Raw genomic sequence first — 25,975 nt, forward strand, 5'->3', positions numbered from 1 at the left:
GTCAATACTAAGATTATTTTCCTTTCTTGTCATGCTTCCCCACACCTAGAATTTTTATGGTATAACTTGGAGAATACAGTGAGAATTTATTATTAGGGGTAATACAAGGATTCTAGTTATATTTTTTATAACTAGAAATTATTGTTAGGAGTAATACAATAATTCTACTTATATTTTTCATCAAATGCCTTCGTAGTTGTTCCTAAATGGAATAAATTCACCTTTTCCCCACTATTTGAAATGTGACCTTTATCATATAATTGTTTGTTTGTTTATTTGTTTCGGTAGAGACAGGATCTTACCATGTTGCTCAGGCTGGTCTCAAACTCCTGAGCACAAGCAGTTCTCCTGCCTTGGCCTTCCAAAGTGCTGGGATTGTAGGTGTGAGACATCACACCTGGCCATGTAATTTAAATTTTCATAAGGACATACTTTTAAAGAATTATTCAACGAGACAAAGCATACTTCTGGAAAAATCTACTTAAGTACCTAATTCTCTAGATTCTTTATATGCTCATTAAGAAGAGAAGTTTGGAGAATGTAAGTCTTTCAAATAAAGACAATCTTGGGGAAGCTGATTTTTTCTCTAAGGAACAAACTTTTTTCTAATTGTACCTGACTTTTTTTGCAAGCAGGTAGTTTGTTAAATGAGCAGGCACAGAAAGAAGAACTCATGTGGCACCAGGGCAGGACCTTTTCTGGAGCTCTGATTCTTTTCTTTACAGGAAGCATATGGGAAAATAAGCACCTGTGATAATTCCATGGCACAGATCCTCACACCAGACTCACTAAACACTGAGCAAGGCCCAGAATGTTCCCTAAGGCCCAACCAAACAGAAGAGGTAAGTCCCGGTTGGTAATAAGTAAGCTGCTCAGATAGCTGGACTAGCACCTAGAGATGACCAGTGTTCTGTGTCCTGCAATACCTTGTACATCAAGCCAAGTGTTCCTTGTGAACTTTAACATATGAAGGTATGTGCTATCAAGCTGTAGAACTGGAAGACTTGTCATCAGATATTTACAAAGAAAACAGACATGGCATAGAGAATTAGACGTTTTTCACTCATTTACCATTTGTGAACATAAAATAGTCTTTCCGTTGATGACTACTTCTTTAATCTGTAGGTAGAACTTATGGGGGCAAAGAAAGGAGAGAAGGTATTGATTAATAGCCTGTTACATAAAAGGCATTTATAGTTATCCGTTTAACCCTCAGACTTTTTAAGGTAGGTTCATCCCTACCGTATGTTTACAAATTAAGAAATCAAAATTCAGGGAATAAAAATATAGCTAGTGGGCCAGGCGTGGTGGCTCAAGCCTGTAATCCCAGCACTTTGGGAGGCCGAGGCGGGCGAATTGCCTGAGGTCAGGAGTTTGAGACCAGCCTGACCAACATGGTGAAACCCCGTCGCTACTAAAAATAAAAAAATTAGCCGGGCGTGGTGGCACGTGCCTGTAATCCCAACTACTCAAGAGGCTGAGGCATGAGAATCGCTTGAACCTGGGAGGAGGAGGTTACAGTGAGCCAAGATTGCGCCACTGTACTCCAGCCTGCCTGGGCGATTGAGCAAGACTCTGTCTTTAAAAAATATATTTATTTATTTATTTACATTTTTTATATATATATATGGCTAGTGAATGGGGGAATAAGGAATCAAACCCAGAATATTCTAATCTGGCTTCCTAATTTGGAATCTTGTACCTCAGTGGTTCTCAAGAACGCCTTACAGCGGGGTGTGGGGGGATGGGTACTATTTCTCAAATTAATTTTGGTGTTTAGCTGGATCTAAAGCTCTGTGGGTCTCACCAAATAGCTCCTGTAAAAGATATTGGCATGTTTTTGCTGTTTTTATTGTTTAATTATTGCATCTCTTCTTTTATACCGGGTTGTATTTATGTTTTTTTCTCCCAATCTTTTGTCTAGTCTTCAAAAATATCTCTTAGTTCTCAAATTGTTACTCCTTTCTCTTCTTTCTTTCCCTCCTCCGTTTCATTCTCTGTCTCTCTTAACAATATATGTCTGGGAAGGTGGACAAATGTGAGAGGTTTACACCCAGTGGCAATGCTAAGAAAGTTGCTGACCTGGTCAGTAGGTTTTTTTTGCTGTTCAGAATTAATCTGGGTTTTGTTTCGTTTTTGAGACATGGTCTCACTCTTCACCCAGGCTGGAGTACAGTGACCACAATCATGGCTCACTGGAGCCTCAACCTCCTGGGCTCGGGTGATCCTCCCACCTTAGCCTTCCAGGTGGCTAGGACCACAGGTACACACCATCACGCCTGGCTAATTTTTGTATTTTTTTCAGACACTCAGTTCTGCCATGTTGCCCAGGCTGGTCTTGAACTCCTGGTCTCAAATCATCTTCCCACCATAATGTTATTTTTGACACCTAATTAAAAATCAGATGTAGCTTCAATGGTGTTTTAGCTACAGTAGCCATTCTGCTTAATATTCTTTCTGCTGGTGTGGATGACCTCTAGGGTCTTTTCCCTGACCATGTGGATACTAGATAATGACAACAATAAAGAGAAGGAGGAAGAAAAAGGAGGATAACAAAATACTTACTGAACATTTAATATGGGCCAGGTACTAGGATTTTACATACACCATCTCTTTTAATCATTAACAACAGCTCTATGAGATAAATATTACTGTTACCCCATTTTACAGATGGAGAAACTGAGGCTCAGAGAAGTAATATGCCCAAGGTCATTTAGCTAGTAAGTGGCAAAGCTAGGATTCAAACCCAGATCTTTCTGACTCTGAGTTTAGAACCTGAGCTTTGAACTATTAGGCTCCAGTGACTCTCTTTTAAACTAATTTATGTATGTGTGTATTTGTATTTTCTTCTTAACTCAGAACTTTTGCTGGGGAGGAATTCTTGGGGCAGGAAAAATAGATGTTACCCTTTACTACAGGAGGAATTTGTGCACTTCTGATTATTCAGGGACTTCTTTACTGGCTCCAAGTTGCATACCTCTTGGTGACTGTCTTCCTGCCTTTTAGTCATTTCTGTCTCATCGGCACAGCACATCACTGAAGAGAGGGAAAGTGGGGACTCTGCAGAGACCAGGCAGCCAATGTCATCAGCCTTCTATCAGCCTCAACAAACCTTTGGTTTCAGGGGTTAAGTGTATGGACCGAATGGTAATTACATAATTTTTAGTAAAATTCTGAGTCATTCTTGACCCATATTACAACCAAGGATAAATATTTAGTACGGAAAAATGTGAAATCAAGCTAGGCATGACCTCAGAGTAAACCACCACCATGGCATTCCAGGGGCATGCTTTGCATTTATTCACGTGCAGTTAGGTACTGTACTTTAGGTACTCAGTTTTACATTTCATAAGCAGTGGGGGAGATATGCAGGTATTTGTAGAATTGACTGAAATATTAAGGAGAAAATGTAAAGGTTTGCTATTTTGGCATGAAATGTGGCAGTAGCCAGAAAATCAACATGCATTTTAACTGCAGTTTTTTTTATTTTAACTGATTACTTCACTGATTATTTAGATCAGTGATGTGTTGATGCAGAAATGAAGCAATGTGATTCACCAACTGAAAAGTTAACTTGGATACTAAAAGGTTGGTGAAATTATGTCAAGAATGTGGAATTGTAGATTCCAAAGTGTAGTGAAAGCAGGAATTGCTTTTGATTCTATTTACTAGTTGTGTGACCATACAACTAGGAGGCAGTTTGAATAGCCTCCCTAAGCCCAGTTTCCTCATCTGTACACTAGAAGTAATAATAGGTTTTAGTTTTGAAATAAGGTGGTGGTCTGTGTATCATGCTTAGCCCAGTGCCTGCTTGTGTTAAGAGCCCAATAAAGGCTAGCTATTATTAATTTGCAGTTATGCTTTAGAGATGACATATTTATTTAGTGAGAAATACTTGTAGTAATACTTTTTAGCTCCCCCCTAGAAGGTGTACAATGATAAAACATCCATTTAAATAAGTTTTGCTTTTAGAATTTGGGGCTATCATATAGAGAAGGTGTTTTACAGGGGTGCTACTGTGTAAAAAACCAGGGAACTCTGAATTAAAAGATCACAGAACTGTGTGACCTTGGGTAAGTAACTTGGGTGCTTCTCAGAAGCAACATGGTAAAAAGGGAGGCATGTGGGCTGATTAAACGTTCTGTGCACTTGGGTTTCTTAGACTTTAAAAAGAGGTGAGTGAACTGATCTCTAGTGGGTTCCTTAGGCCACCCTCAGCTCTTGAAGCTCTATGGTTGGAAATATTCTTTTTTTCTTCTCTTCCCCTTTGGATTCTTTTCAGGTTCAAATAACTAGAAAATAAAACCCAGATTAGTCATGCAGCTTCCTTATTTCCTCATTAATTTGGTGAGTTCATGAGAAAGCAGAGAAACTCAATAGTGTCATTTAAAAAAGCGTGTGGAGGGCTGGGTTTGGTGACTAATGTCTGTAATCCCAGCACTTTGAGAGGCCAAGGCTGGAGGATCACCTGAGCCCAGAAGTTAGAGACCCGCTTGGGCAACATGGCAAGACCCCATGTCAAAAAAAAAAAAAAAAAAAAAAAAAGGTGTGTGGCATATAACAGGTGCTCAAATAAAATTTTTGAATAAATAATGAAGGCAGGTGGTAAATCTATGATTACAGATTAATTAAAATTAATAGATTGTCTTAGATTAATTAATATTAAAAGATTGTTTTCTCAAGTGGCAGAAAAAGGAAAGGGGATCCCAAAATCTTTGTCTATAGCAATATCTGAAAACTAAAAGGAAATTAATCAGATGACTAGAAAATGATGTCTGGAAGCAAAATCACACAACTGTTGCTTTAAAAAAAAAAAAATCAGGGCCAGGCACTGTGGCTTATGCCTGTAATCCCAGTACTTTGGGAGGTCTAGGCAGGTGGATCACTTGAGGCCAGGAGTTCAAGACCAGCCTGGCCAACATGACAAAACCCTGCCTCTACTAAAAGTACAAAATTAGCCAGGTATGGTGGCGTGTTCTCGTAATCCCAGTTCCTTGGGAGGCCAAGACAGGAGAATCACTTGAACTTGGGAGGCGGAGGTTGCAGTGAGCCGAGAACATGCCACTGCACTCCAGCCTAGGTGACGGAGGGAGACTCTGTCTCAAGAAGGGAAAAAAAAAGTCAGGATTAAAAAAGAAAATTAAAACAGGTGAATCCAAGCATAGACCTGACTATATATGAAGTTCAGAAAAAGTACAATGCAAGGAAAAGTTTCCTTGAGAAGGTGATTCTTGAAGAAAATTATAATAATAGATTAATGAAGGCAGGGAAGAAATGGCATTTTGGCAGAAAACAGCAAATGTATGTGAAGATAATAGATGGTGAAAGGTAAAAAGTACAACCCAGAGACACTTGTGCCAGACCAGCTTTCGTAATACTCATCAGTGTGCATGAAAAGGAACAGGATTCTCATGCCCGGCCCGTGTTTGTCACCACCTACCAATTTTGTTCACTCTTTTACACTGAACGTTCTATGTCTAAACAAAATTCCATAAACATTGGGGAATGTGCATTTGAGTTAGGGTATACATTTGCAATCAACTCCCATTCAAAGATTGTCACTTGGCCAGAATTTCATTTTATTAACATGTTAACATGCTAACATATAATGTTATAGAAAACATTATATCTTATCATAATCGATAAAATATTTATTGAGACCAAAAAGTTTATACAGCAAAACACAAATCCTTACTCCTAAAGGAATTTCTCTAGAAGTATCAGTGTTACTCTTTCCATATTCTGGGGAAGGATAGATAATACAGTGGGAGGTAAATACATCTCTGTGTCAAATTGTCTTTTGCCTCCAGGTTGAACATACCTAATATATAATTACTGGAATACTTTCATTTGGTATCTGGGAGAAAATTTTCTACTGAGTTGATAAACAGCCCAGTTATTTCAATGTAAAAAGAACACACCACACTTTCTTTATACTATGAGCATCTAGTCCTTAACTCAGTCATATCTGAGTATGCAGAAGGGGAAAGTATTGTGGGGATTCCCTCTGAGGAATAGGAAAACAGTTACCAGGTTACTCTACTGAAGTTCATTACTTGACTCAAGTTGTTTTTATTAGGGAAAAGTTAAGCTAAAATTTTTATAATCTAACTATTTGAGAAGATGTTAAGTTAAAATTATGTGGTATATTTTATTGTATCCCTGCTGGGATGTAAAGATCGTGTTCTGTTTTGTTTTGTTTTTCTGTTTGAATAGAGTGTGCAGCAATGTAAGCATTGCTTAATCATGTGTCACGTAACGCTAAACACTGGCCAATTCCCTTAAATGTTTCAGACACACACACCCCCTGTCACTCACATTCTCACCTGTCTCCTGGGGCTCACCGGGTAGCGAACTGTGAGCCTGTTCGCGTCCTCTGTGCCCGGGAATACTGTACCTGTGTACTCGCAGATCGGCTGCTTGGAAACCTGTGGCACCAGGTCACGTGATTGTTGCTATGAGTGTGGAGGTGCATTTTTCTTTTCTTTCTTCCTCCTTCTGTCCTGATTTTATTTCTTTTAACTGGGGAAATGTTGCAGGTTCCCAGGTCTTCACAGGCCCAAGTCTGAAAACTTTGGACTCCCTGGCTTATCTTTGGATTTCTTTTAGGGCACCACACCTCCTATCGAGGCTGCCACTCTGGACTCTTCTGACGCGCAAGGAGGTTTGGAGCCCAGGGTGGAGAAAACTAGGCCGGAGCCCGCAGAAGTCCTGCATGCCTGCAAGACCCAGGTGGCCGAGCTGGAGCTGTGGCTGCAACAAGCCAACGTGGCATTTGAGCCGGAAACATTAAACGCAGACATGCAGCAGGTGGTGGAACAGCAGCTGGTAGGGTGCCAGGTAAGACTGAGAAGTCAGAGTTCATGGTTTGCCTCTCCACCAATCATCTGCCAAGATTGGGTGAATTTCTCTTAAAGCGACATTGTTTTTCTTTCTGTTACTCTGACCCTTACATTTATCTTGGCCTCAACTTTTAGTTCTCAGGGTAATTCTTTGAAATGCTTTATGGAAACATCTTATCTGAGGGGACAGTAGTGGGTTAGAGTTCAAAATCTAGAGTCTGATCCAGCTCTGTCACATTAACTGTGAATTTCGGGAAGTGAACTTCTCAGCCTCATTTTCCTTATATAGTAGGTTATCTCATAGGATTTTTGTCAGGATTAAATAAGGTATTTAAAGTAGTGTCATAGGATTTAAATAAGGTATTTAAAGCAGTGTCATAGGATATAAAGTTATCTCATAGGATTTTTGTCAGGATTAAATAAGGTATATAAAGTATATAACAAGTACTCAGTAAATGCTATTATTTTATTGATTTTAATAAGTAATTAGAATATTCATTCATCAGAAATGAAACCAAAAGTTTTGATTTGCAATCTTTGCAGCCATTTTACTAGGAATGCCCTGGGTTTTGCTTGGGAGGGGCAGGGATATAAACTTCCTTGCCGCCAGTCACTCTGAGTAAAGCTTGCCGTCTCAGCCCAAAGGTTGGGGTTTCTAATCCCTCCAGGGAGAGGCTAGAATGATGACATTGCAACAGCATAATCGAGTGTCACAAGAGCAGGGGCATGCGAGCTGCTTGCAAAGACCTGTCTCCCAGCTGCACTTAGGGAACCAGCCTTGTCTCTGCCATATGGGCTTGTCTACCAGGGATGAAGACATCCTCTTGTCTCAGAGTACCCATATCACTAGCCCTGCCACAGGGAGTGTTTTCTGCTGTAGCCTGTTATGTTGTTGTGGGTAGCCTGCCTTTGATCCACGGGTGTGCATTCTCCCCTTCTATGTAAGCCCACAATCTTACAACATCCCCAGACAGACAGGCCAGCCTCCTTCTCTGTGCAGCTCAGCACCTCTGATCTCCAAAGTCAGTTCTTTTTTTTTTTTCAGGGTCTCACCCTGTCGCCCAAGCTGGAGTGCAGTGGAGCAATCATAGCTCATTGCAGCCTCGACTTCCTGGGCTCAGGTGATCCTCCCACCTCAGCCTCCCAGGTAGCAGGGACTACAGCCCTGCACCACCACACCCGGCTACTTTTTGTGGTTTTTTGTAGAGATGAGAGGTCTCACTATATTTATTGCCCAGTCTGGTCTCGAACTCCTGGGCTCAAGTGATCCACCCAAAGTGCTGGATTACAGGTGTGAGCTATCATTCCCAGCCCAAAAGCCAGTTCTAAAAGGATAGGTTCACTCAGATACTGGCACTGCCGCTTGGCCTGGCTGATGAGGCCCAGGGGAGCCTGTGAATGCCATAGAGCGTCATATAGCCCAGAGCAATGCTATGCTAAGCTCAACTCGAGGCAGTCCAGATTTTGAGTCCCACCCACTTAAGGCCATTCAGGATTGATTTGCCTGCTGATTATCTACTGACTGGGTAGACCCTATGCCAACTGCTTGATTGTCACCAGAATCCCATCTTCATTGCCACTTGTAGTGAGTTCAAGGATTTCCAGGCTGCTCAAGGAAAAGACGTGACTACCAGGTGGCCGTAGCCCCCACCAAGCTTTATTTGGGCAGCATTTTGGCAGGATTAGGATCGTGAGGGACAGGGAAGCTCTTTACTGCAGGAGACCTTCCAGAGGCGAATCCATAGACTGGGGGTCGGACCACCACACAGAGGCGGGGGAAGGCAAGGGAACTTCCCGGGGAGAGGAGAAACAGAGAGGGAACTTATGTGTCTAGCAATGTCTCAGCACAGTGGAGAGTCTCTGGGTCAGAGAGCACCAAAGGGCAGCAGAGGCTTGGGAATGTTGTATAGCCCAGGGTTAGTCTTGTCCATGGCTGGCAGATGTTGGGTGCAGTTTCCAGCAGTATACAAATCAGACAGGCTCTAAATGGATTAAAAGACACTTATTTGGGCTGCATTTAAAGCCGTCAAAAGTGTAAAAATTTGAGTCTGGTGCTGGCGCTATTTTGAACTTACTGCTTCTGACCTGCTTTGAAGAAAAACCACGTGAGGCCAACATACAAGGGCATCTTTGGCTCTTTTATATAAAATGACACAATAAAGTTATTATTGAAACATATAAAAACCTGAAAGTGGTCTGTAAAAACACAAAATTCCAGTGGAAAAATGGCCAAAGGACAGGAGCAAACAGTTCAGTCAAGATTATGGACCAGGCGGGGTGGCTCACGCCTGTAATCCCAGCACTTTGGGAGGCCATGGTGGGTGGGTTGCTTGAGGCCAGGAGTTTGAGACCAGCCGGGGCAACATAGTTATACCTCGTCTCTACAAAATAATAAAAATGAATAATAAAAAAAAAAACTAGCTGAGCATGGTGGTGTGTGTCTGTAGTCCCAGCTACCTGGGAGGCTGAGGCACGAGTTTCTCTTAAGTCCAAGAATTCAAGGCTGCAGTGAACTATAATTGCACCACTGCATTCCAGCCTGGGCGAGAGAGTAACACACTGTCAAAAAAAGAAAGAGAGAAAGGAAAGAAGGGAGGGAGGGAGGATTATGCTTAGTAATTTAATATTTGAGAATTGTTTAATCTTGATTATTAAAGACATAAAGTAGAACACCTATTGTTTCTACATTACATTAGAAAAAATTATATCATTCTGGAAAAATAGATCCTCTAATGTCTGATAGTTCTATCTAATTGGCTCAATGTTTTGGGAGGTCAGGTGTCAACATATAAGCTATTCATCTTCTTTGAGCTAAAAGTACCATTACTTTTTTTTGAGACGAAGTCTCGCTCTCGCCCAGGCTGGAGTGTAGTGGCACAATCTCGGCATACTGCAACTTCTGCCTCCTGGGTTCAAGTGATTCTCCTGCCTCAGCCTCCCAAGTAGCTGGGATTACAGGCATGCGCCAAAGCACCTGGCTAATTTTTATATTTTTAGTAGAAACGGTTTCCCCATTTTGACCAGGGTGATCTCGAACACCTGACCTTAGGTGATCCACCTGCCTTGGCCTCCCAAAGTGCTGAGATTACAGGCATGAGCCACCATGCCTGGCCAGTACCATTACTTTTAATTTACCTTCTGAAAATAATCTAAAATGAGAAAAATAATTATTGAAGCTTTGATTACAAAAGTGAAGAACTAGAAACAAAGGAGTAACGAGGGAAATTGGTAAGTGAATCATGGGATATCAACTTGTAGCTGTTAAAATGAAAATCATGAAACATGTGGAGACAGATGAAAAAGTATGTAAATAGTTAAGTGGGAAAAACAGCATAAAATTATGCTACATTTTGCTTATAGCCACTGTACAATCTATGGGTACATATTGTTTAAACTTAGAAGAATCTATAGAGGATGTAAGTAGAGTAGTCCCACCTTTATCTTTGGGGACAGTGTTACAAGTCCCCCAGTGGATGCCTGAAACTGCGGATAGTACCAAACTCTGTGTATTATGTTTTTTCAATCTGACAACTGAGATGGCTACAGATTGAGTATCCCTTATCCCAAAATGCTTGGAACTAGAAGTATTTTGCATTTGGGTTTTTTAGGGGGGATTTTGGAATATTTGCATATACATAATGAGATACCTTGGAGAGAGTACCCAAGTCTAAACACTAAATTAATAAATTAATGTCTTTATTTATATTAGAGTTAACAGGGTCTTGCTCTGTTACCCAGGCTGGAGTGCAGTCGCATGATCATGGCTCACTGCAGCCTTGAACCACTGGGCTCAGGCAGTCCTCCTGCCCCCAATCTCTGGAATAGCTGGGACTACAGGCGTACACCACCATGGCGGGCTAATTTTGTTTTTTGTAGACTCGAGGTCTCACTGTGTTGCCCAGGCTGGTCTCAAACTCCTGGCCTCAAGTGATCCTCCTGCCTCAGCCTCCCAAAGTGCTGGGATTACAGGTATGAGCCACCATGCTAGCCCTCAATTTATATTTTATCTATACCTCATACATATACCCTGAAGGTATTTTATATAATAACTTTAATAATTTTATGCACAAAACAAAGTTCAGTTGTGACCCATCACATGAGGTTGGGTGTGGAATTTTCCATTTCTGGCATGGTAGATAAAAAGTTTCAGATTTTGGAGCATTTTGGGATTTTGGATTTTCAGATTAGGAATACTCAACCTCTTCTAAGTAACTAATAGGCAGAGTGGTAGAGTGTGGATATGCTGGACAAAGGGATGATTCACATCCTGGATGGGATGCAGCAGGATGGTGTGCAATTTTATCATGCTGCTCAGATGGTGCAAAATTTAAAATGTATGAATTATTTATTTCTGGAATTTTCCATTTAATATTTTTGAGCCATGATTGACTGCAGGTAACTGAAACCACAAAAAGTAAAAGCATGGATGAAGGGGCCTATTGTAGCTTGCTTGGATGAAGGAGTTATAAGATAAATTATTTGAAATTTTGTTTTAAGAATAGAGTTCTTCCTTAAGGAAAATTTGTAATTCCTTAAATTCGCTCAATGAATGAAGCTTGTTCTTAGTCATGCACCGAGTTTTAGTACAAATGATCATGGTGCTGGAATGTGAGTTTGTCTGTTGCTGCTGACTTGAGTGCCCAGCCAGTTGGCATGACCGAGCAGGCTGCTGAGCCCCAGGAGAGGGCAAACTTGATCTGTTGAGCAGGAATACAATGACCGAGACTTACTGGGAAACTTACTTCATCCAGCTGATGTATTTTTAGGTTTGTGTGAATTGGCTGGTTGTATCAATAACTAAGTATTTCAGGTTCCAAATTATTTCTTCTGTGGTGTTCTGAGAGTTTGGAGGCTTATTTGGCTTGAGAAAGAGAAGGAAAAGAGCAAGGGAAATAATTTTCAAATAGTTACATGGAGTTCTTTTTTAAATTCCTACTCCACACTTGGATTGCAACATAAAAGATTAGGAAGGTAGGCAAGGCGTGGTGGCTCACGCCTGTGATCCCAGCACTTTGGGAGGCCTAAGTGGGCAGATCACGAGGTCAGGAATTCGAGACCAGCCTGACCAACATGGTGAAACCCCACCTCTACTAAAAATATGAAAAGTAGCCAGGTGTGGTGGCACAATCTTATAATCCCAGCTTCTCAGGAGGCTGAGGCAGGAGAATTACTTGAACCTGGGAGGCAGAGGTTGCAGTGAGCCAAGATCACACCACTGCACTCCATCCTGGGCGACAGAGTGAGACTCCGTCTCAGGAAAAAAAAAAAAAAAAAAAGGATTAGGAAGGTAGGGGGAAAGTAAGAACATCAGCACTTTTTAAGCACAGATTGGTATCAAGCACTGGCCAAAGTACATGGATTTAATTCATTCACTCCTCATAATGACCCTAGGAGGTAAGTTCGGTTATTATCTTCATTTTACGGACTACTAGAGGCACACGCCTCTAAAGTAAGGTGCCTATGCTTACACATCTACTAAGTCGCAGGACTGGGATCTGAAACCGGATAGTCTGGTTCCAAGATCTGTGTTCTTAACCACCATCCTCTGCTGGATATGTTCTGATGTGTTTTGTGAGGTGACTATAGAGTCATTTACTTAAATTATTTTACAGAGTGATATGTGTAATTGGGATTGGTTTGGTTGCATCCCTGCTGAAAAGCACAAGAATTCTGTGGAAGTTTTTGTTTTTCCAGGGTTTCTTCCATCCTGTGTTTCTGGGGCTTCTTGTACACACTTAGGTAAAAAGAATAAGTCTTAACTTGTTTGCGAGAAGAATACTTCTTCAAGAACAACACTATGAATAATTAAATGCTTTTATTTCCTAGGCTATGCTAACAGAGATTGAGCACAAGGTTGCCTTTCTGTTAGAGACTTGCAAAGATCAGGGCCTGGGAGATAATGGAGCCACTCAACATGAGGCTGAAGCGCTTTCGCTGAAACTGAAAACAGTGAAGTGCAATTTAGAAAAAGTCCAGATGATGCTTCAGAAGAAGCACAGTGAAGATCAGGTAAAAAATGACTATCTATAGACTTGATTCATCTTGATATACGTCTTGATATACATACGTGGCAGACCCGCCAGAAGAGAACTCTGGTTGGAAGTGATGAACCAGCTACAGAGAAACTGTACTAAGTGTGAAATAATTCCACACATTAACACTGTAGATGAGTACACTGGCTTGTTATTTTTATTTCATTCTAGTTTGCAGTTTTCCTGTCTAGGTTGTTGTTGGTGATGGTGGTGGTTTGGTTTGTGTTGGTTTAATGTGGCTGAGTGTTCTTGCTGGCAGTGAAGCCTAGTGTAAGGCTTCTTCATAAAAGAAGGATGTATTATAAAGGAATGTTGTGACTCTAATTGACTGGAAAACAAAGCTTTCATAGATGTGACTAAAATTTGACATCAGAAACATAAACCTCTTTCCAGGATACTTTGTTATTGATTTGCAAATATTTAGATATACTAATTAAAGTATCATATAGCTAAAGTGTTCTCATGATTTTTAAAAGCACTCAGTGTTTATAAATGCAAATGTGCATCTTATGAGTAGATCTTACTATATAAGATTTGCGTGTGCTTATGAGTGGTTCCTACTTATGAGATTTATGTTCACAGAAATAAGACTGGCTGCATATACATAGGCTATGTGGTTCCCCTTTCATCCTCATATGTTCTCTCTTTTTAAAAAAATGTATTTTAGCCATAAGGGAAATTTGGATTTATAATACTGTTTCTCTTTTTGATACTTTTTTATTTGGTATTTGTTCTTAAGAAAAAAGGCAATACATTTTCTTGCTTTTAGTAATTCATTGTATGAATTAGCTTGAAGAAGTAAGATGATCACTTCACCAAATGTAGTAGTTTTTGAAGTTGTTATGAAATAAGTACATTAAATCATAGTAGGCTGGGCGTGGTGGCTCATTCCTGTAATCCCAGCACTTTGGGAGAATGAGGCAGGCAGATCACCTGAGGTCAGGAGTTTGAGACCAGTCTGGCCAACATGGTGAAACCCTGTCTCTACTAAAAATACAAAAATTAGCTGGGTGTGGTGGGCACACCTGCAATCACAGCTACTTGGGAGGCTGAGGCAGGAGAATCCCTTGAACCCGAGAGGCGGAGGTTGCAGTGAGCCAAGATCACACCCTTGCACTCCAGGCTGGGCAACAAGTGCGAAACTCCATCTCAAAAAACAAAAAATTATAGTATATAATTATAGCAAATAACAAAATACCATCATTTATTTCATATAAAATTTTTCTATGTGGTCCCATTATTGGAATTGAGATAAAGGGGAGTTTGTTTTTAAAAATAAATAGCCTGCCATTATGAAATATTTTGCAGCATCCTACCATTCTACAGAAATCCTCAGAGCCAGAGCATCCAAAAGCTCTCCAACCAGTTAACCTTTCTGAATTGGAATCCATTGTAACTGAAAGGCCACTATTCAGCAGACAAAAAGATTTCCAGCAACAACAGGTAATTCTAGCCCCCAACAGTTGTAGGGACAAGAATATAACTTTTTAACCAGGCAAGGTGGTGCAAACCTACAGTCCTAGCTACTTGGGAGGCTGAGGTGGGAGGATCGCCTGTGGCCAGGTGTTGGAGACCAGCCTGGGCAACATAGTGAGACCCTGTTACAAAAACAAAAAAAAGCCCAGACACAGTCGCTCATGCCTGTAATCCCAGCACTTTGGGAGGCTGAGGCAGGTGGATCATTTGAGGTCAGGAGTTCAAAACCAGCCTGGACAATATGGTGAAACCCTATCTCTACTAAAAATACAAAAAAATGAGCCAGGCGTGGTGGTGCGTGCCTATAGTCCCAGCTACTTGGGAGGCTGAGGCACGAGAATCACTTGAATCCAGGAGGCAGAGGTTGCAATGAGCTGAGATCACACCACTGTACTCCAGCCTGGGGTGACAGCATGAGACCTGTCTCCAAAAAAAAAAAAAAAAAAAAGCTTTCTCTATGGAATTTCTGCCAAGTGTGGCATGTGGGTGTTTGTGTGTGTGCAGAAACTCTGGGAGTTTTCAGCATTTACTATGGCACCTGCTTTGCTTTCAGCTGCTAACATTGGAGACACCATAACTTTGCTCCTTTATTAACTTGCATCTTACATCAACTATCTTCAGAGTGAACCTCTGTGGTTGCAGCTCTGCTTTGCCTGTGTTTTCAAAATGTGTTTGTGGCCGGGTGCGGTGGCTCACGCCTGTAATCCCAGCACTTTGGGAGGCCAAGGCGGGCGGATCACGAGGTCAGGAGATCGATACCATCCTGGCTAACACAGTGAAACCCCATCTCTACTAAAAATACAAAAAATTAGCTGGGTGTGGTGGCGGGCGCCTGTAGTCCCAGCTACTCGGAGGCTGAGGCAGGAGAATGGCGTGAACCCGGGAGGCGGAGCTTGCAGTGAGCCGAGACTGCGCCCCTGCACTCCAGCCTGGGCGACAGAGCCAGACTCCGTCTCAAAAAAAAAAAAAAAAAAAAAATGTGTTTGTATGTCTTTGATGATTTTCCATGTATGCAGTTTAAATAACAGCTATTGTGTGAATATTTTAAATGGGTTTTTGGGAAGTGAGAGTTTACAAGAACAGGGATGCAAGAAAGAGACATAGTAATTAATGATTTAGGAACTGACTCAAAATTAGATTTATCTCAGCAGAGGAAACTATTGGGTACTAATTGAAAAACTTGATGGATTGGACCATTGGAATCTCATTCAGTTACAGGTTCTGGAGTTAAAACCAATGGAACAGAAAGATTTCATCAAATTCATAGAATTTAATGCTAAGAAAATGTGGCCCCAGTATTGCCAACGTGATAAAGATACAGCTCAGGAATCATCTGCAAGGTAAAACATTTAAAAATAGAGTTGGACATTCAGTGGTTTTATGACTGGGAGAATTAAGAGTGTTTCTTTTAAAAATTGCTCATAGAACTGTGAATGTATACAAAATTTTTAGTGTTGATTATTCTCTTTACCTTTTGTTCTTCTTCAAAAGCAACCAGGCATCCAGCCCCGAAAATGACGTTCCAGACTCAATCTTGTCACCCCAGGGCCAAAATGGAGATAAGTGGCAATATCTGCATCACGAACTCTCATCAAAAATAAAGCTCCCACTCCCTCAGCTTGTGGAGCTTCAGGTCAGTCTGCATCTACATGGTGTAAATAGCCTGTTTGTCTTTGAAAATCCAACAAGCATTCATTAAATAAACATGTATATTCTGCAAAAAGCAAAGTTGCCAAGTGAGTTTTTCACTTGGCTGACACATTTTCTTGATCTTGGAAACATGCATTAGGGACCCCTTCTTTGTGCTTCTGTAGCACCCAGGGCTTCCCTCATCAGAGCTTTTATTACACTATCCACCTGTTTATTTATAGTCTGTATTCCCCATTAGTTGGGGAAGAAAGACAGATCATGTCTGCCTGGTTAGCATTTGAGTGCCAAGCACAGTACCTAGGACATCATAGACTCTCAGTTACTGTTTATTGAATGAATAAAGAAATGAATATATGTTTTAAGAAACACTTTAAAAACTATACAGTGGGCCGGGTGCGGTGGCTCAAGCCTGTAATCCCAGCACTTTGGGAGGCCGAGACGGGTGGATCACGAGGTCAGGAGATCGAGACCATCCTGGCTAACACGGTGAAACCCTGTCTCTACTAAAAAATACAAAAAACTAGCTGGGCGAGGTGGCGGGCACCTGTAGTCCCAGCTACTCAGGAGGCTGAGGCAGGAGAATGGCGTAAACCCGGGAGGCGGAGCTTTCAGTGAGCTGAGATCCAGCCACTGCACTCCAGCCTGGGTGACAGAGCGAGACTCCGTCTCAAAAAAAAAAAAAAAAAAAAAAACTATACAGTGCTATATGAGTGTCATTCATTCATCAGAAAATTCTTTGGAATCTACCATTTGCCAACCCCTGTGCCAATGGCACTGGCCAATTGGTGTTCCCTCTGATTGGCCCTCCTCATCACTGCCGTCACAGGCTCTATCAGGCTGGCTTGCTGTGTCAGCCGCTGCTGCCTCTCTCTAGACAGGGAGCAGGTGAGCAAAACAGCCCCACTGCATACAAGACAGCTTCTGCCTTCCACCACACACTCACATTGCCTGGGCAAAGGTTACCCATGATTTCCCAATTCCCCAGTCTGATAGGAACTTCTCAGCTGTCCTCTTTCCTCCTAAGGACCTTACTTGACCAATTAAAGTTGAATCAAACTCATCAGTTGGCCTTTAGCCTTGGTTTCTCCATATTACACTGTAACATGTACATAGGTCTCTTGCAAAGAGGAGAACTCCACTCATTGTTAGTTCTTTCCCCAAGCAGAGTCATCTACCATCTCACCCCGTTTCATTTTATTTGTTAGCTTTCCAATTTGAGGAAGAAGCTAACTCTGAATCATTCAGCCTTCTGAAATCACAGCTCATTTTCAGTACTTATTTAACTTTTCAATAACAAAGATGCGAAGCCATCCCTTAGACTTGAATTCTATTCTAACAGTTGGCTGTGTCAAAAGTAAACTGGTAAATAAACAGCTAACCCTGTAGCATGAATGTTGTTATTACTAAACTGAAAGATTAATGGTTTCACACACACACACACACCACCTTCTTTTTTTTTTTTTTTTTTTTTTTTTTTTTAAGAGACAGGATCTCAGCCAGGTGCAGTGGATCACCTGAGGTCAGGAGTTTGAGACCAGCCTGGTCAACATGGTGAAACCCTGTCTCTACTAAAAATACAAAAATTAGCTGGCCATGGTGGTGGGCGCCTGTAATTTCAGCTACTTGGGAGGCTGAGGCAGGAAAATTGCTGGAACTCGGGTGAGCGAGGTTGCAGTGAGCTGAGATTGTTCCATTGCACTCCAGCCCTGGTGACAACAGCGAGACTCTGTCTCAAAGAAAAAAGAAACAGGTTCTCGCTGTTACCCAGGGTGGAGTGCAGTGGCATGACCAAAACTCATTGTAACTTTGAACTCCTGGCCTCAAATGATCCCCCTGCCTCAGCCTTCCAAGTGACTAGGACTACTGGTGTGCAGCACCATGACCAGCTACTTTAAAATTTTTTTTATAATTTTTTTTTTTTTTTGGTAGAGAAAGTGTCTTGTTATATTGTATAGGCTGATCTTGAACTCCCTTGAACTCCTGGCCTCAAGGGATCCTCCCACCTCTGTTTCCCAAAGTACTGGGATTATAGGCATAAGCCACTGAGCCTGGCCTTTCCTCTTATTTTGATACCTAAATGAACCCTCAAGTATCTAAATATAACTAGTCATGACTTTTCAAAGCTGTCCAAAATATTAAAACTTAATTTAGGCCGGGCGCGGTGGCTCAAGCCTGTAATCCCAGCACTTTGGGAGGCCGAGGCGGGTGGATCACGAGGTCAGGAGATCGAGACTATCCTGGCTAACATGGTGAAACCCCGTCTCTACCAAAAATACAAAAAACTAGCCGGGCGTGGTGGCGGGCGCCTGTAGTCTCAGCTACTTGGGAGGCTGAGGCAGGAGAATGGCGTGAACCTGGGAGGCGGAGCTTGCAGTGAGCCGAGATCATGCCACTGCACTCCAGCCTGGGAGACACAGCGAGACTCCGTCTCAAAAAAAAAAAAAACTTAATTATTTTTTCTTATAAATGACAAGACAGACAAAAATGCTCACCAAGAAAATGACTCAGAAGACAGCATGCTAAGGTATCTTTTTCTATTTAAATTAACATCAGCAGGCTGGACATGTTGGCTCATGCCTGTAATCCCAGCAATCTGGGAGGCTGAGGCAGGTGGATCACCTGAGGTCACGAGTTCGAGAATAGCCTGGCTAACAGCAAAGCCCTGTCGCTACTAAAAATACGAAAGTCAGCCGGGCGTGGTGGCTGGTCCCTATTATCCCAGCTACTCAGGAGGCTGAGGTAGGAGAATTGCTTGAACATGGGAGACAGAGGTTGCAGTGAGTTGAGATCATGCCACCGCACTCTAGCCTGGGTGACAGAGCAAGACTCCATCTTGAAAATAAAAAAATTAATTAATTAACATCAGCAGGGTCTAAAACTGTCACTAATAGAGTTTCCCTTTGTCAAATAGGTTTCCACAAATATGGGTATTCTACCCAGTGTGAGTATGTATAACTTTAGATACCCAACAACTGAAGAACTGAAAACCTACACCACTCAACTTGAAGACCTGCGCCAAGAAGCAAGTAACCTTCAGACACAGGTAGAAGCTGCACACGATGTATTTTCCTCATTGCAGTAATATAAACAAAGAAAGGAGATACCATTATTGTGACTTGGTCATAATTGTCGTCACAGAACAAGTCATAGGACACACAGTGGAATGGGTCCTAGGATTGCAAATAGAATTTATCTTGCTTGCGAACTCTAATAAATTTTGTAATGATTTCCTAGGGACTGTGTGCAAAGGATTCTGAGTCCAGGATCAGCAGGAAAGAGGATCATGATTGATGAGTTCTGTCTGCAGTGGTGATCTGGGATTGGAAGGGTGAGGGAGAAGAGTAGGGAGGGAGTATAGGCATGGTTTTCAACGCTGAGCAGACTTAACACTGAGCTTGCTAGGTTATGTGCGGTGTCCATCAGAGAAGAGAGTAGGAGATAGGGCCCAAGCTGGAGTGCTGACTAGCTATGGCATGCCCCTAAACTACTTCTAACTGTTCAAGAATTCAGGGTAGCTGTGGGTAAAGTAAAAGAGGTGACCCCAGCAGCTTATGATAAAACAGATCTGTGGCTCCCAGACTCACCAAGCCCAATGCACGACACTGGGGACGCGCTTGGAGTCATACACCTAAGCCTTGATTCTCACAATTGGCTCATAAATGACACTTCTCCCTCCTCTGCAGACTGCTCCTGTCTTTAAGACACTGTACCCACTCTTTGTAATCAACCGCTTCAGGCCTCTCTTTTTTGACTTCTTTTCCTTCTCCAGGCTATACTTGATTTCATTAACCGCTTTCTCCTATATTGGAATGTGGAGGGTGGGAAACAGTGGTAAAGGAGACAGTGTAATTTATCTGGGACCACACTTTCACCTGGATCGCCCTGCTAAGAGATCCTTCATCTTACGACTTTTTAATCCCATTCAGTACTCAAATAACTACCTAACGTTGAGCTTCTTAAACTCGTTTTTCTCCGTGTTTAACATCGTGAGTTTATTTATTTGTTCTGCTACCTAGTTCACAAAGTGTTTGAAGCAACTTATTACAAAAGAAGCATAACATAAATCGTAAACTATAATGGAAACTAGGCAAAATATAGGTCTAGGAAGGCAAAGGTATCCTGATTTTCTTTTTCTTTTTTCCTCTTGATTCAGGAAAATATGACAGAAGAAGCATATATCCATTTGGATAAAAAATTGTTTGAACTATTCCTGACCCTCAGTCAGTGCCTCAGCAGTGTGGAGGAGATGCTGGAGATGCCCAGGCTTTATAGGGAGGATGGTTCTGGCCAGCAGGTGCACTGCGAGGTAGGGCACTTCTCACAAACCCATGTGTTTGGCCATTACAGCAGCCCCGTGAGTTAAGCCTGAGTGGAAGCCTCTTGAGGTCAGAGCTCATTCATTGTCTTCCTTCCTCTCCACTTCAGACACTGGCTCTTGAGTTGAAGAAACTTTATTTAGCACTGAGTGACAAGAAGGGTGATCTTTTGAAAGCCATGACTTGGCCTGGCAAGAACACCAACTTGCTCCTTGAATGTTTTGACAACCTTCAAGTCTGCCTGGAGCACACTCAGGCTGCAGCTCTCTATAGAAGCAAGTGCCTGAAAGCTGGCCTCGATTACAACTGCAGTTACCAGGTATGATTCCGAGCACACAGCCTATTTTAGCACTGTTTTAAGTTACAGCATGGACCCCTAATGCCTATTAATTACTATCCCTGGTGACATTTGTTAATAAGAATTACTAAGGAAAATGATGAGACTCTTCTGTTTGTTGCTCATGGTTGGAGATCATTTGAAGTGAAGCCCTGACCGGGTGCAGTGGCTCATGCCTGTAATCCTAGCACTTTGGGAGAGACCGAGGTAGGCAGATCACCTGAGGTCCGGAGATTGAGACCATCCTGGCCAACATGGTGAAACCCCGTCTCTACTAAAAATACAAAAATTAGCCAGGCATAGTGGTGTGTGCCTGTAATCCCAGATACTTGGGAGGCTGAGGCAGGAGAATTGCTTGAACCTGGGAGGCAGAGGTTGCAGTGAGCTGAGATCACACTGCTGCACCCAGCCTGGGCAGCAGAGTGAGACTCCATCTCAAGAAAACAGAAAGTGAAGCCCTTTTTGAAGTCTTGGCTGAGCACAGTAACTCATGCCTGTAATCCCAGCCCTTAGGAGGCCTAGGTAGGTGGATTGCTTGAGCCCAGGAGTTCGAGACCAGCCTCGACATCATAGATCCCATCTCAAAAAAAGAAAAAAGTAAAAAAAAAGATAAAAATAGAGTCTTGAGTATGAATTTGTTGGGATGAACTAACATAATGTTTAATTTCTTGTATTACATTTAGCCATTTAACAATTAAAATGGGGGGGTGGCATTTGTATTTGTTTTTCTAGGCTAGAGGGAGCCATTAACACTTTTGAGGTAAGGAATGACAATCCGTGTATGTTTCAGGTAGATTCCTCCAGCAGTTGTCTAAAGTGAATTGGAGAGGGAGAGACTCCAGGCAGGTAGAAGAGTTAGGAAGCTACTAAAATTATCTAATGAAAAAGAAATGAAACCCAATACTATTTATAATGAGGCTTGCCCATAAAAATCAAGCCTGAATCTGACCAAGCTTCTAGAATCCAAGTAAAACAGACACAAGAAAAGAAGAACAGGTTAAACAGCACACTGGGAGTGTAGTCTGCCAAATCCAGCCTGTGGGAAACTGTACTGAACAAATGACCCATTTTTTCACACACACACATTCAAGAAACAAAAAAGAAAGGTGGTCGGGGATTCTGCAGATTAAGAGAGATCTAAGATGTACTTATCCATCATGACATATGGACCTCATTTGGATCCTCATTGAAATAAAAAGAAAAATTATAGGCAATTAAGAATATGTGAATCCTGTCTGGTTAGTTAAATCATACTAAGGAATTATTATTGATGGCAGGGGAGAAGTATATTGGAGTATTCTTAAAGAGAAGGATCTTTATCTTTTAGAAATATATACTGAAACATATACTGATGAAATGACTTGAGACCTGGGATTTGCTTCAAAATAGCCTGAAGGAAAGGAGATTAGGTACAGTTGAGAGCTGGAGGGAGGATGTAGAGGGAAGAAGGTCAGCCATGAATCAATAATTGTTGAAGTTTAATGATGATACAATGGGGATTTCTCTATTTTTGTATTTGTTTGAAATTTCAAATGTCACAAAAATTATAAAAACCAACTAAATATACAAAAAGATAATGAAGGCCTAAATGAGATTGCTCAGTTTCCTGCATTTATCTTACAGAATGAAATAAAGAGATTATATGATCAGCTCATTAAGAGTAAGACATCTTTACAACAGTCTTTGAATGAAATCAGTGGCCAGAGTGTTGCTGAACAGCTTCAGGTAATCAAGTCAAAATAATCCAGACTGACTGAACTTTGAACCACAGAGCTTTGCGTTTAAGCCGTGCTTCTGAACTACTTTCCTTTGTGAGCAGCAGCAAGGCTTAAGTACATAAATAAAAAGTGAAAACTATTTATGTTGACCTTTTAAAAACATCTCAATTTTCTGAAGCACGATGTATTAAAACAACAGGAGACCATTTTCACTTGTCAACCATGACAAAATGTGTATGTCCACTGTTGGTAAGGATATTGGAAAATGAGACCCTCATCCTCTTGCCAGGGGAGTCCTGGGGATCCTTTGTCTGTATATCAGAATTTTAAACATAAATACTCTCTCTTCCAGCAATCATTTGACTTCATTTATTTAGCAAATATTAATTGAGGATCCACTATGTTCAGGCACTGTTTGAGGTGCTGAACTTGTACTCCTCCTAAGGATGTAAGTTAAGTGCATAGAGATAAATATTTTGGCCAGGTATGGTGGCTCACGCCTATAATCCCAGCACCTTGGGAGTCTGAGGCAGGTGGATCACTTGAGGCCAGGAGTTCGAGACCAGCGTGGCCAACATGGTGAACCCTGTCTCTATTAAAAATACAAAAATTAGCCAGGTGCAGTGGCACACAACTGTAGTCCCAGCTACTCAGGAGGCTGAGGCGTGATCATTGATTGAGCCTGGGAGGCAGAGGTTGCAGTGAACTGAACTGAGATTGTGCCACTGCACTCCAGCTTGGGTGACAGAGCCAGACCTTTGTCTCTAAACAAATAAATACATAAATAAGTCATAAATATTTAAGGATGGACCCAGCAGCTCTGCTTGAGTTAAAAACTGTAAATAACCTAAAAGTCCATTGAGAGCTGACTGATACAAAAGCAGGGTACACCCTTAACAATAGCATGCTGTGTGTCTGTTTCAAAGGAGCTAGATATGTGTACACTGATGTGAAGAGATGCTGAAGAGCTGGTGAGTGAGGAATGCTAACCACAGGACAGAGTGCTGTGGTGCAGTTCATTGAGTTTAAGGATATGCGCGTATACCCCTACTGGTATGGAGCATGTTAGGAACTGGGAACCTCTGGGAAGATTGTTAAGGAGAGGTGAGGGAGCAGGAACTGGGATTTTCGTTTTTCCCTTCATCCCTTTCTGTACTGTTTAATTCTTTTTAGATGACTATGTGTGCTTCTCTGACGTATTGAAGGGTTTTCTTTTCTTGTATTGTCTCTCACTTAGAAAGCAGATGGATATACAGTGGAGCTGGAGAACGCTGAGAGCCGAGTGGTCAAACTACGAGATGAAGGGGAGAGGCTTCATTTACCTTACGTTTTACTCCAGGAGGTTTACAAATTAGAGGTATGCCTGAGCAGAAAACATTGACTCAGCACTGTGATTGTGAGGAGTCAGATTCTTTTCTTTCACCAACAGAGTAGATTTGTCTTTCAGTTATTGCCCCGGTTGGATGAAAATGCATTTGTGTACCTGCTCTTCTCTTTTCAGGATGTACTTGACAGTATGTGGGGAATGCTAAGAGCCAGGTACACAGAACTCAGCAGCCCTTTCATCACTGAGAGCCAGCAAGATGCTTTGTTGCAAGGCATGGTAGAACTGGTGAAGATTGGGAAGGAAAAGCTTGCTCATGACCACTTAAAACAAACCAAAAGTAAAGTGGCGTTACAGGCTCAAATAGAAAATCACAAGGTGAGACAGACACGTGGGTCAGATGTCCCCTTCATAGACTAAAATCTTAAGGTATTTCTGAATGCGAACAGAAAGGATCCATTTTTCTTCTTTGTTGAAATTTAAGCTATTCATCCTTCTAATAAACATCTATTAGAATGCCTAATGTGTACCAGGAACCCTGGTACATGCTGGGAATTTGGGCTATGAGTAAAAACAGACACAGTTCCTTATATTCATGGAGCTTTCACCTGATTGAAAAGATAGACATTTATCAACAAGTCTTCAAACAAATTAAATTGAGGATCCATTCTATGAGAGCATTTAATAGCAGAAGGTGACTTAGGAAAGTTAGAAAAGGCTTTCCTGGCCTTGCACGGTGGCTTATGCCTGTAATCCCAGAACTTTGGGAGGCCAAGGTGGGTGGATCACCTGAGGTCAGGAGTTCGAGACCAGCCTGGCCAAAATGGTCAAACCCCGTCTCTACTAAAAATACAAAAATTAGCTGGGCATGGTGGCAGGTGCCTGTAATCCCAGCTACTCAGGAGGCTGAGGCAGGAGAATCACTTGAACTCAGGAGGCAGAGGTTGCAGTGAGCTGAGATCATGCCCCTGCACTGCAGCCTGGGTGACACAGCAAAAAAAAAAAAAAAAAAAAAAAAAGAAGAAGAAGATGAAAAGACTTTCCTAAGAACTAGAATCAAAAGGAAGGTGTATTATTATGTAGTATAAGACTATAATAAATCCTTTCATTTTTAAAATTCATTTCATTAAACAAAAACCTCTTGATCACCAGCTAAAGATAAAGAGTAATCTAGGTGCTGATAATTAAAAAGGTGTAAGACAGTTCCTACCTGAGGTAAGCTTACGGTCTAGCATTTGGAAGGTAGAGCTTAGTCTAAGAAAAGATGAAAGGTAAATATTGTATGAAGGATGGCGGGGAAGAGGAGAAAATAATATTGATTATCTACAGTGTGTCAGGCCCCTTGCTAGATGCTTTTGTAAATGTCTCTATGTATATGTCATTTTCAAGGCTTAGGAGAAGGGATTCACATAATACGGAGGGGTCCCTACGGACAACTGGAGGAGGCAGTAAATGGAGAAGAACCAGGTGAAATAAAGCCTTCCTCTTGAAAGGTTCTTGAAGTTCAAATACAAATACAGGAAGCTTTATGTCCAGGATTCCTATAAATCAGCAAATCCCCTTTATTTCATCATTTTCTTGAGTGGAAATTAAAGCCAAGGTTAAGGCGTCCTGTCTTTTGAATATGCGGGCTGCTTGAGTTTGCACGTCTGTCCATCCAACTTGTCTTGAAATTCATCAGCCACAGTGGCATCTGTTTTTTGTTTCTTTTGTCTGTTTGTTTTTGTTTTTTTAAGAGACAGGATCTCACTCTGTTTTCCAGGCTGGAGTGCAGTGGTGTAATCATAGCTCATTGTAGCCTCGAAATCCTGGTCTCAAACAATCCTCTCACCTCAGCCTCCTGAGTAGCTGGGACTATAGATGCGTGCCACCACACCTAGCTGGCATCTATCTTTTTGTAGCATTTAGACTCAAAACAACTGATTTAGAAAGCTCTATCTGGAAATTGAAATTGACAAAAATGTTTGCCATTTAACATGGATTATTTAGTGGAAAATAACACTTAAGGATAATACTTCTTTATAATTCATTGAAGTTCCACTAGTGTTCAAAGACTAAGAGATTTTTTTTTTTGAGAGGGAGTCTTGCTCTGTCGCCCAGGCTGGAGTGCAGTGGCAGTGGCACGATCTCGGCTCATTGCAGCCTCCGCCTCCTGGGTTCAAATGATTCTCCTGCCTCAGTCTCTCAAATGACTGGGATGACGGGCATTCACCACCATGCCCAGCTAATTTTTGTATTATTGGTAGAGATAGGGTTTCGCCATGCTGGCCAGGCTAGTCA

General features: G+C 41.7%; 1 protein-coding gene across 14 annotated transcripts in view; it reads left to right on the plus strand.

Annotated features, from left to right (window-relative positions):
- SYNE2 (spectrin repeat containing nuclear envelope protein 2) overlaps window positions 1-25,975 on the plus strand; it is a 376,210-nt gene that overhangs the window by 254,841 nt on the left and 95,394 nt on the right. For 9 of the 14 annotated variants that reach the window (XM_065548888.1, XM_065548887.1, XM_005561459.4 and 6 more), the window contains 12 exons: window positions 726-842; window positions 6,610-6,840; window positions 12,669-12,851; window positions 14,183-14,317; window positions 15,563-15,690; window positions 15,842-15,983; window positions 18,912-19,043; window positions 20,154-20,306; window positions 20,426-20,635; window positions 22,277-22,378; window positions 23,609-23,728; window positions 23,873-24,073. In XM_065548888.1, the coding sequence (XP_065404960.1) occupies window positions 726-842; window positions 6,610-6,840; window positions 12,669-12,851; window positions 14,183-14,317; window positions 15,563-15,690; window positions 15,842-15,983; window positions 18,912-19,043; window positions 20,154-20,306; window positions 20,426-20,635; window positions 22,277-22,378; window positions 23,609-23,728; window positions 23,873-24,073 (1,854 nt within the window). Of the gene's footprint in view, window positions 1-725; window positions 843-6,309; window positions 6,470-6,609; window positions 6,841-12,668; window positions 12,852-14,182; window positions 14,318-15,562; window positions 15,691-15,841; window positions 15,984-18,911; window positions 19,044-20,153; window positions 20,307-20,425; window positions 20,636-22,276; window positions 22,379-23,608; window positions 23,729-23,872; window positions 24,074-25,975 lie in introns of those variants that run through there. The other 5 variants (XM_065548892.1, XM_005561461.3, XM_005561464.3 and 2 more) reach the window with 3 other exon arrangements.

Source organism: Macaca fascicularis, chromosome 7 (genome assembly GCF_037993035.2).
Source record: "Macaca fascicularis isolate 582-1 chromosome 7, T2T-MFA8v1.1".
Taxonomy (NCBI): domain Eukaryota; kingdom Metazoa; phylum Chordata; class Mammalia; order Primates; family Cercopithecidae; genus Macaca; species Macaca fascicularis.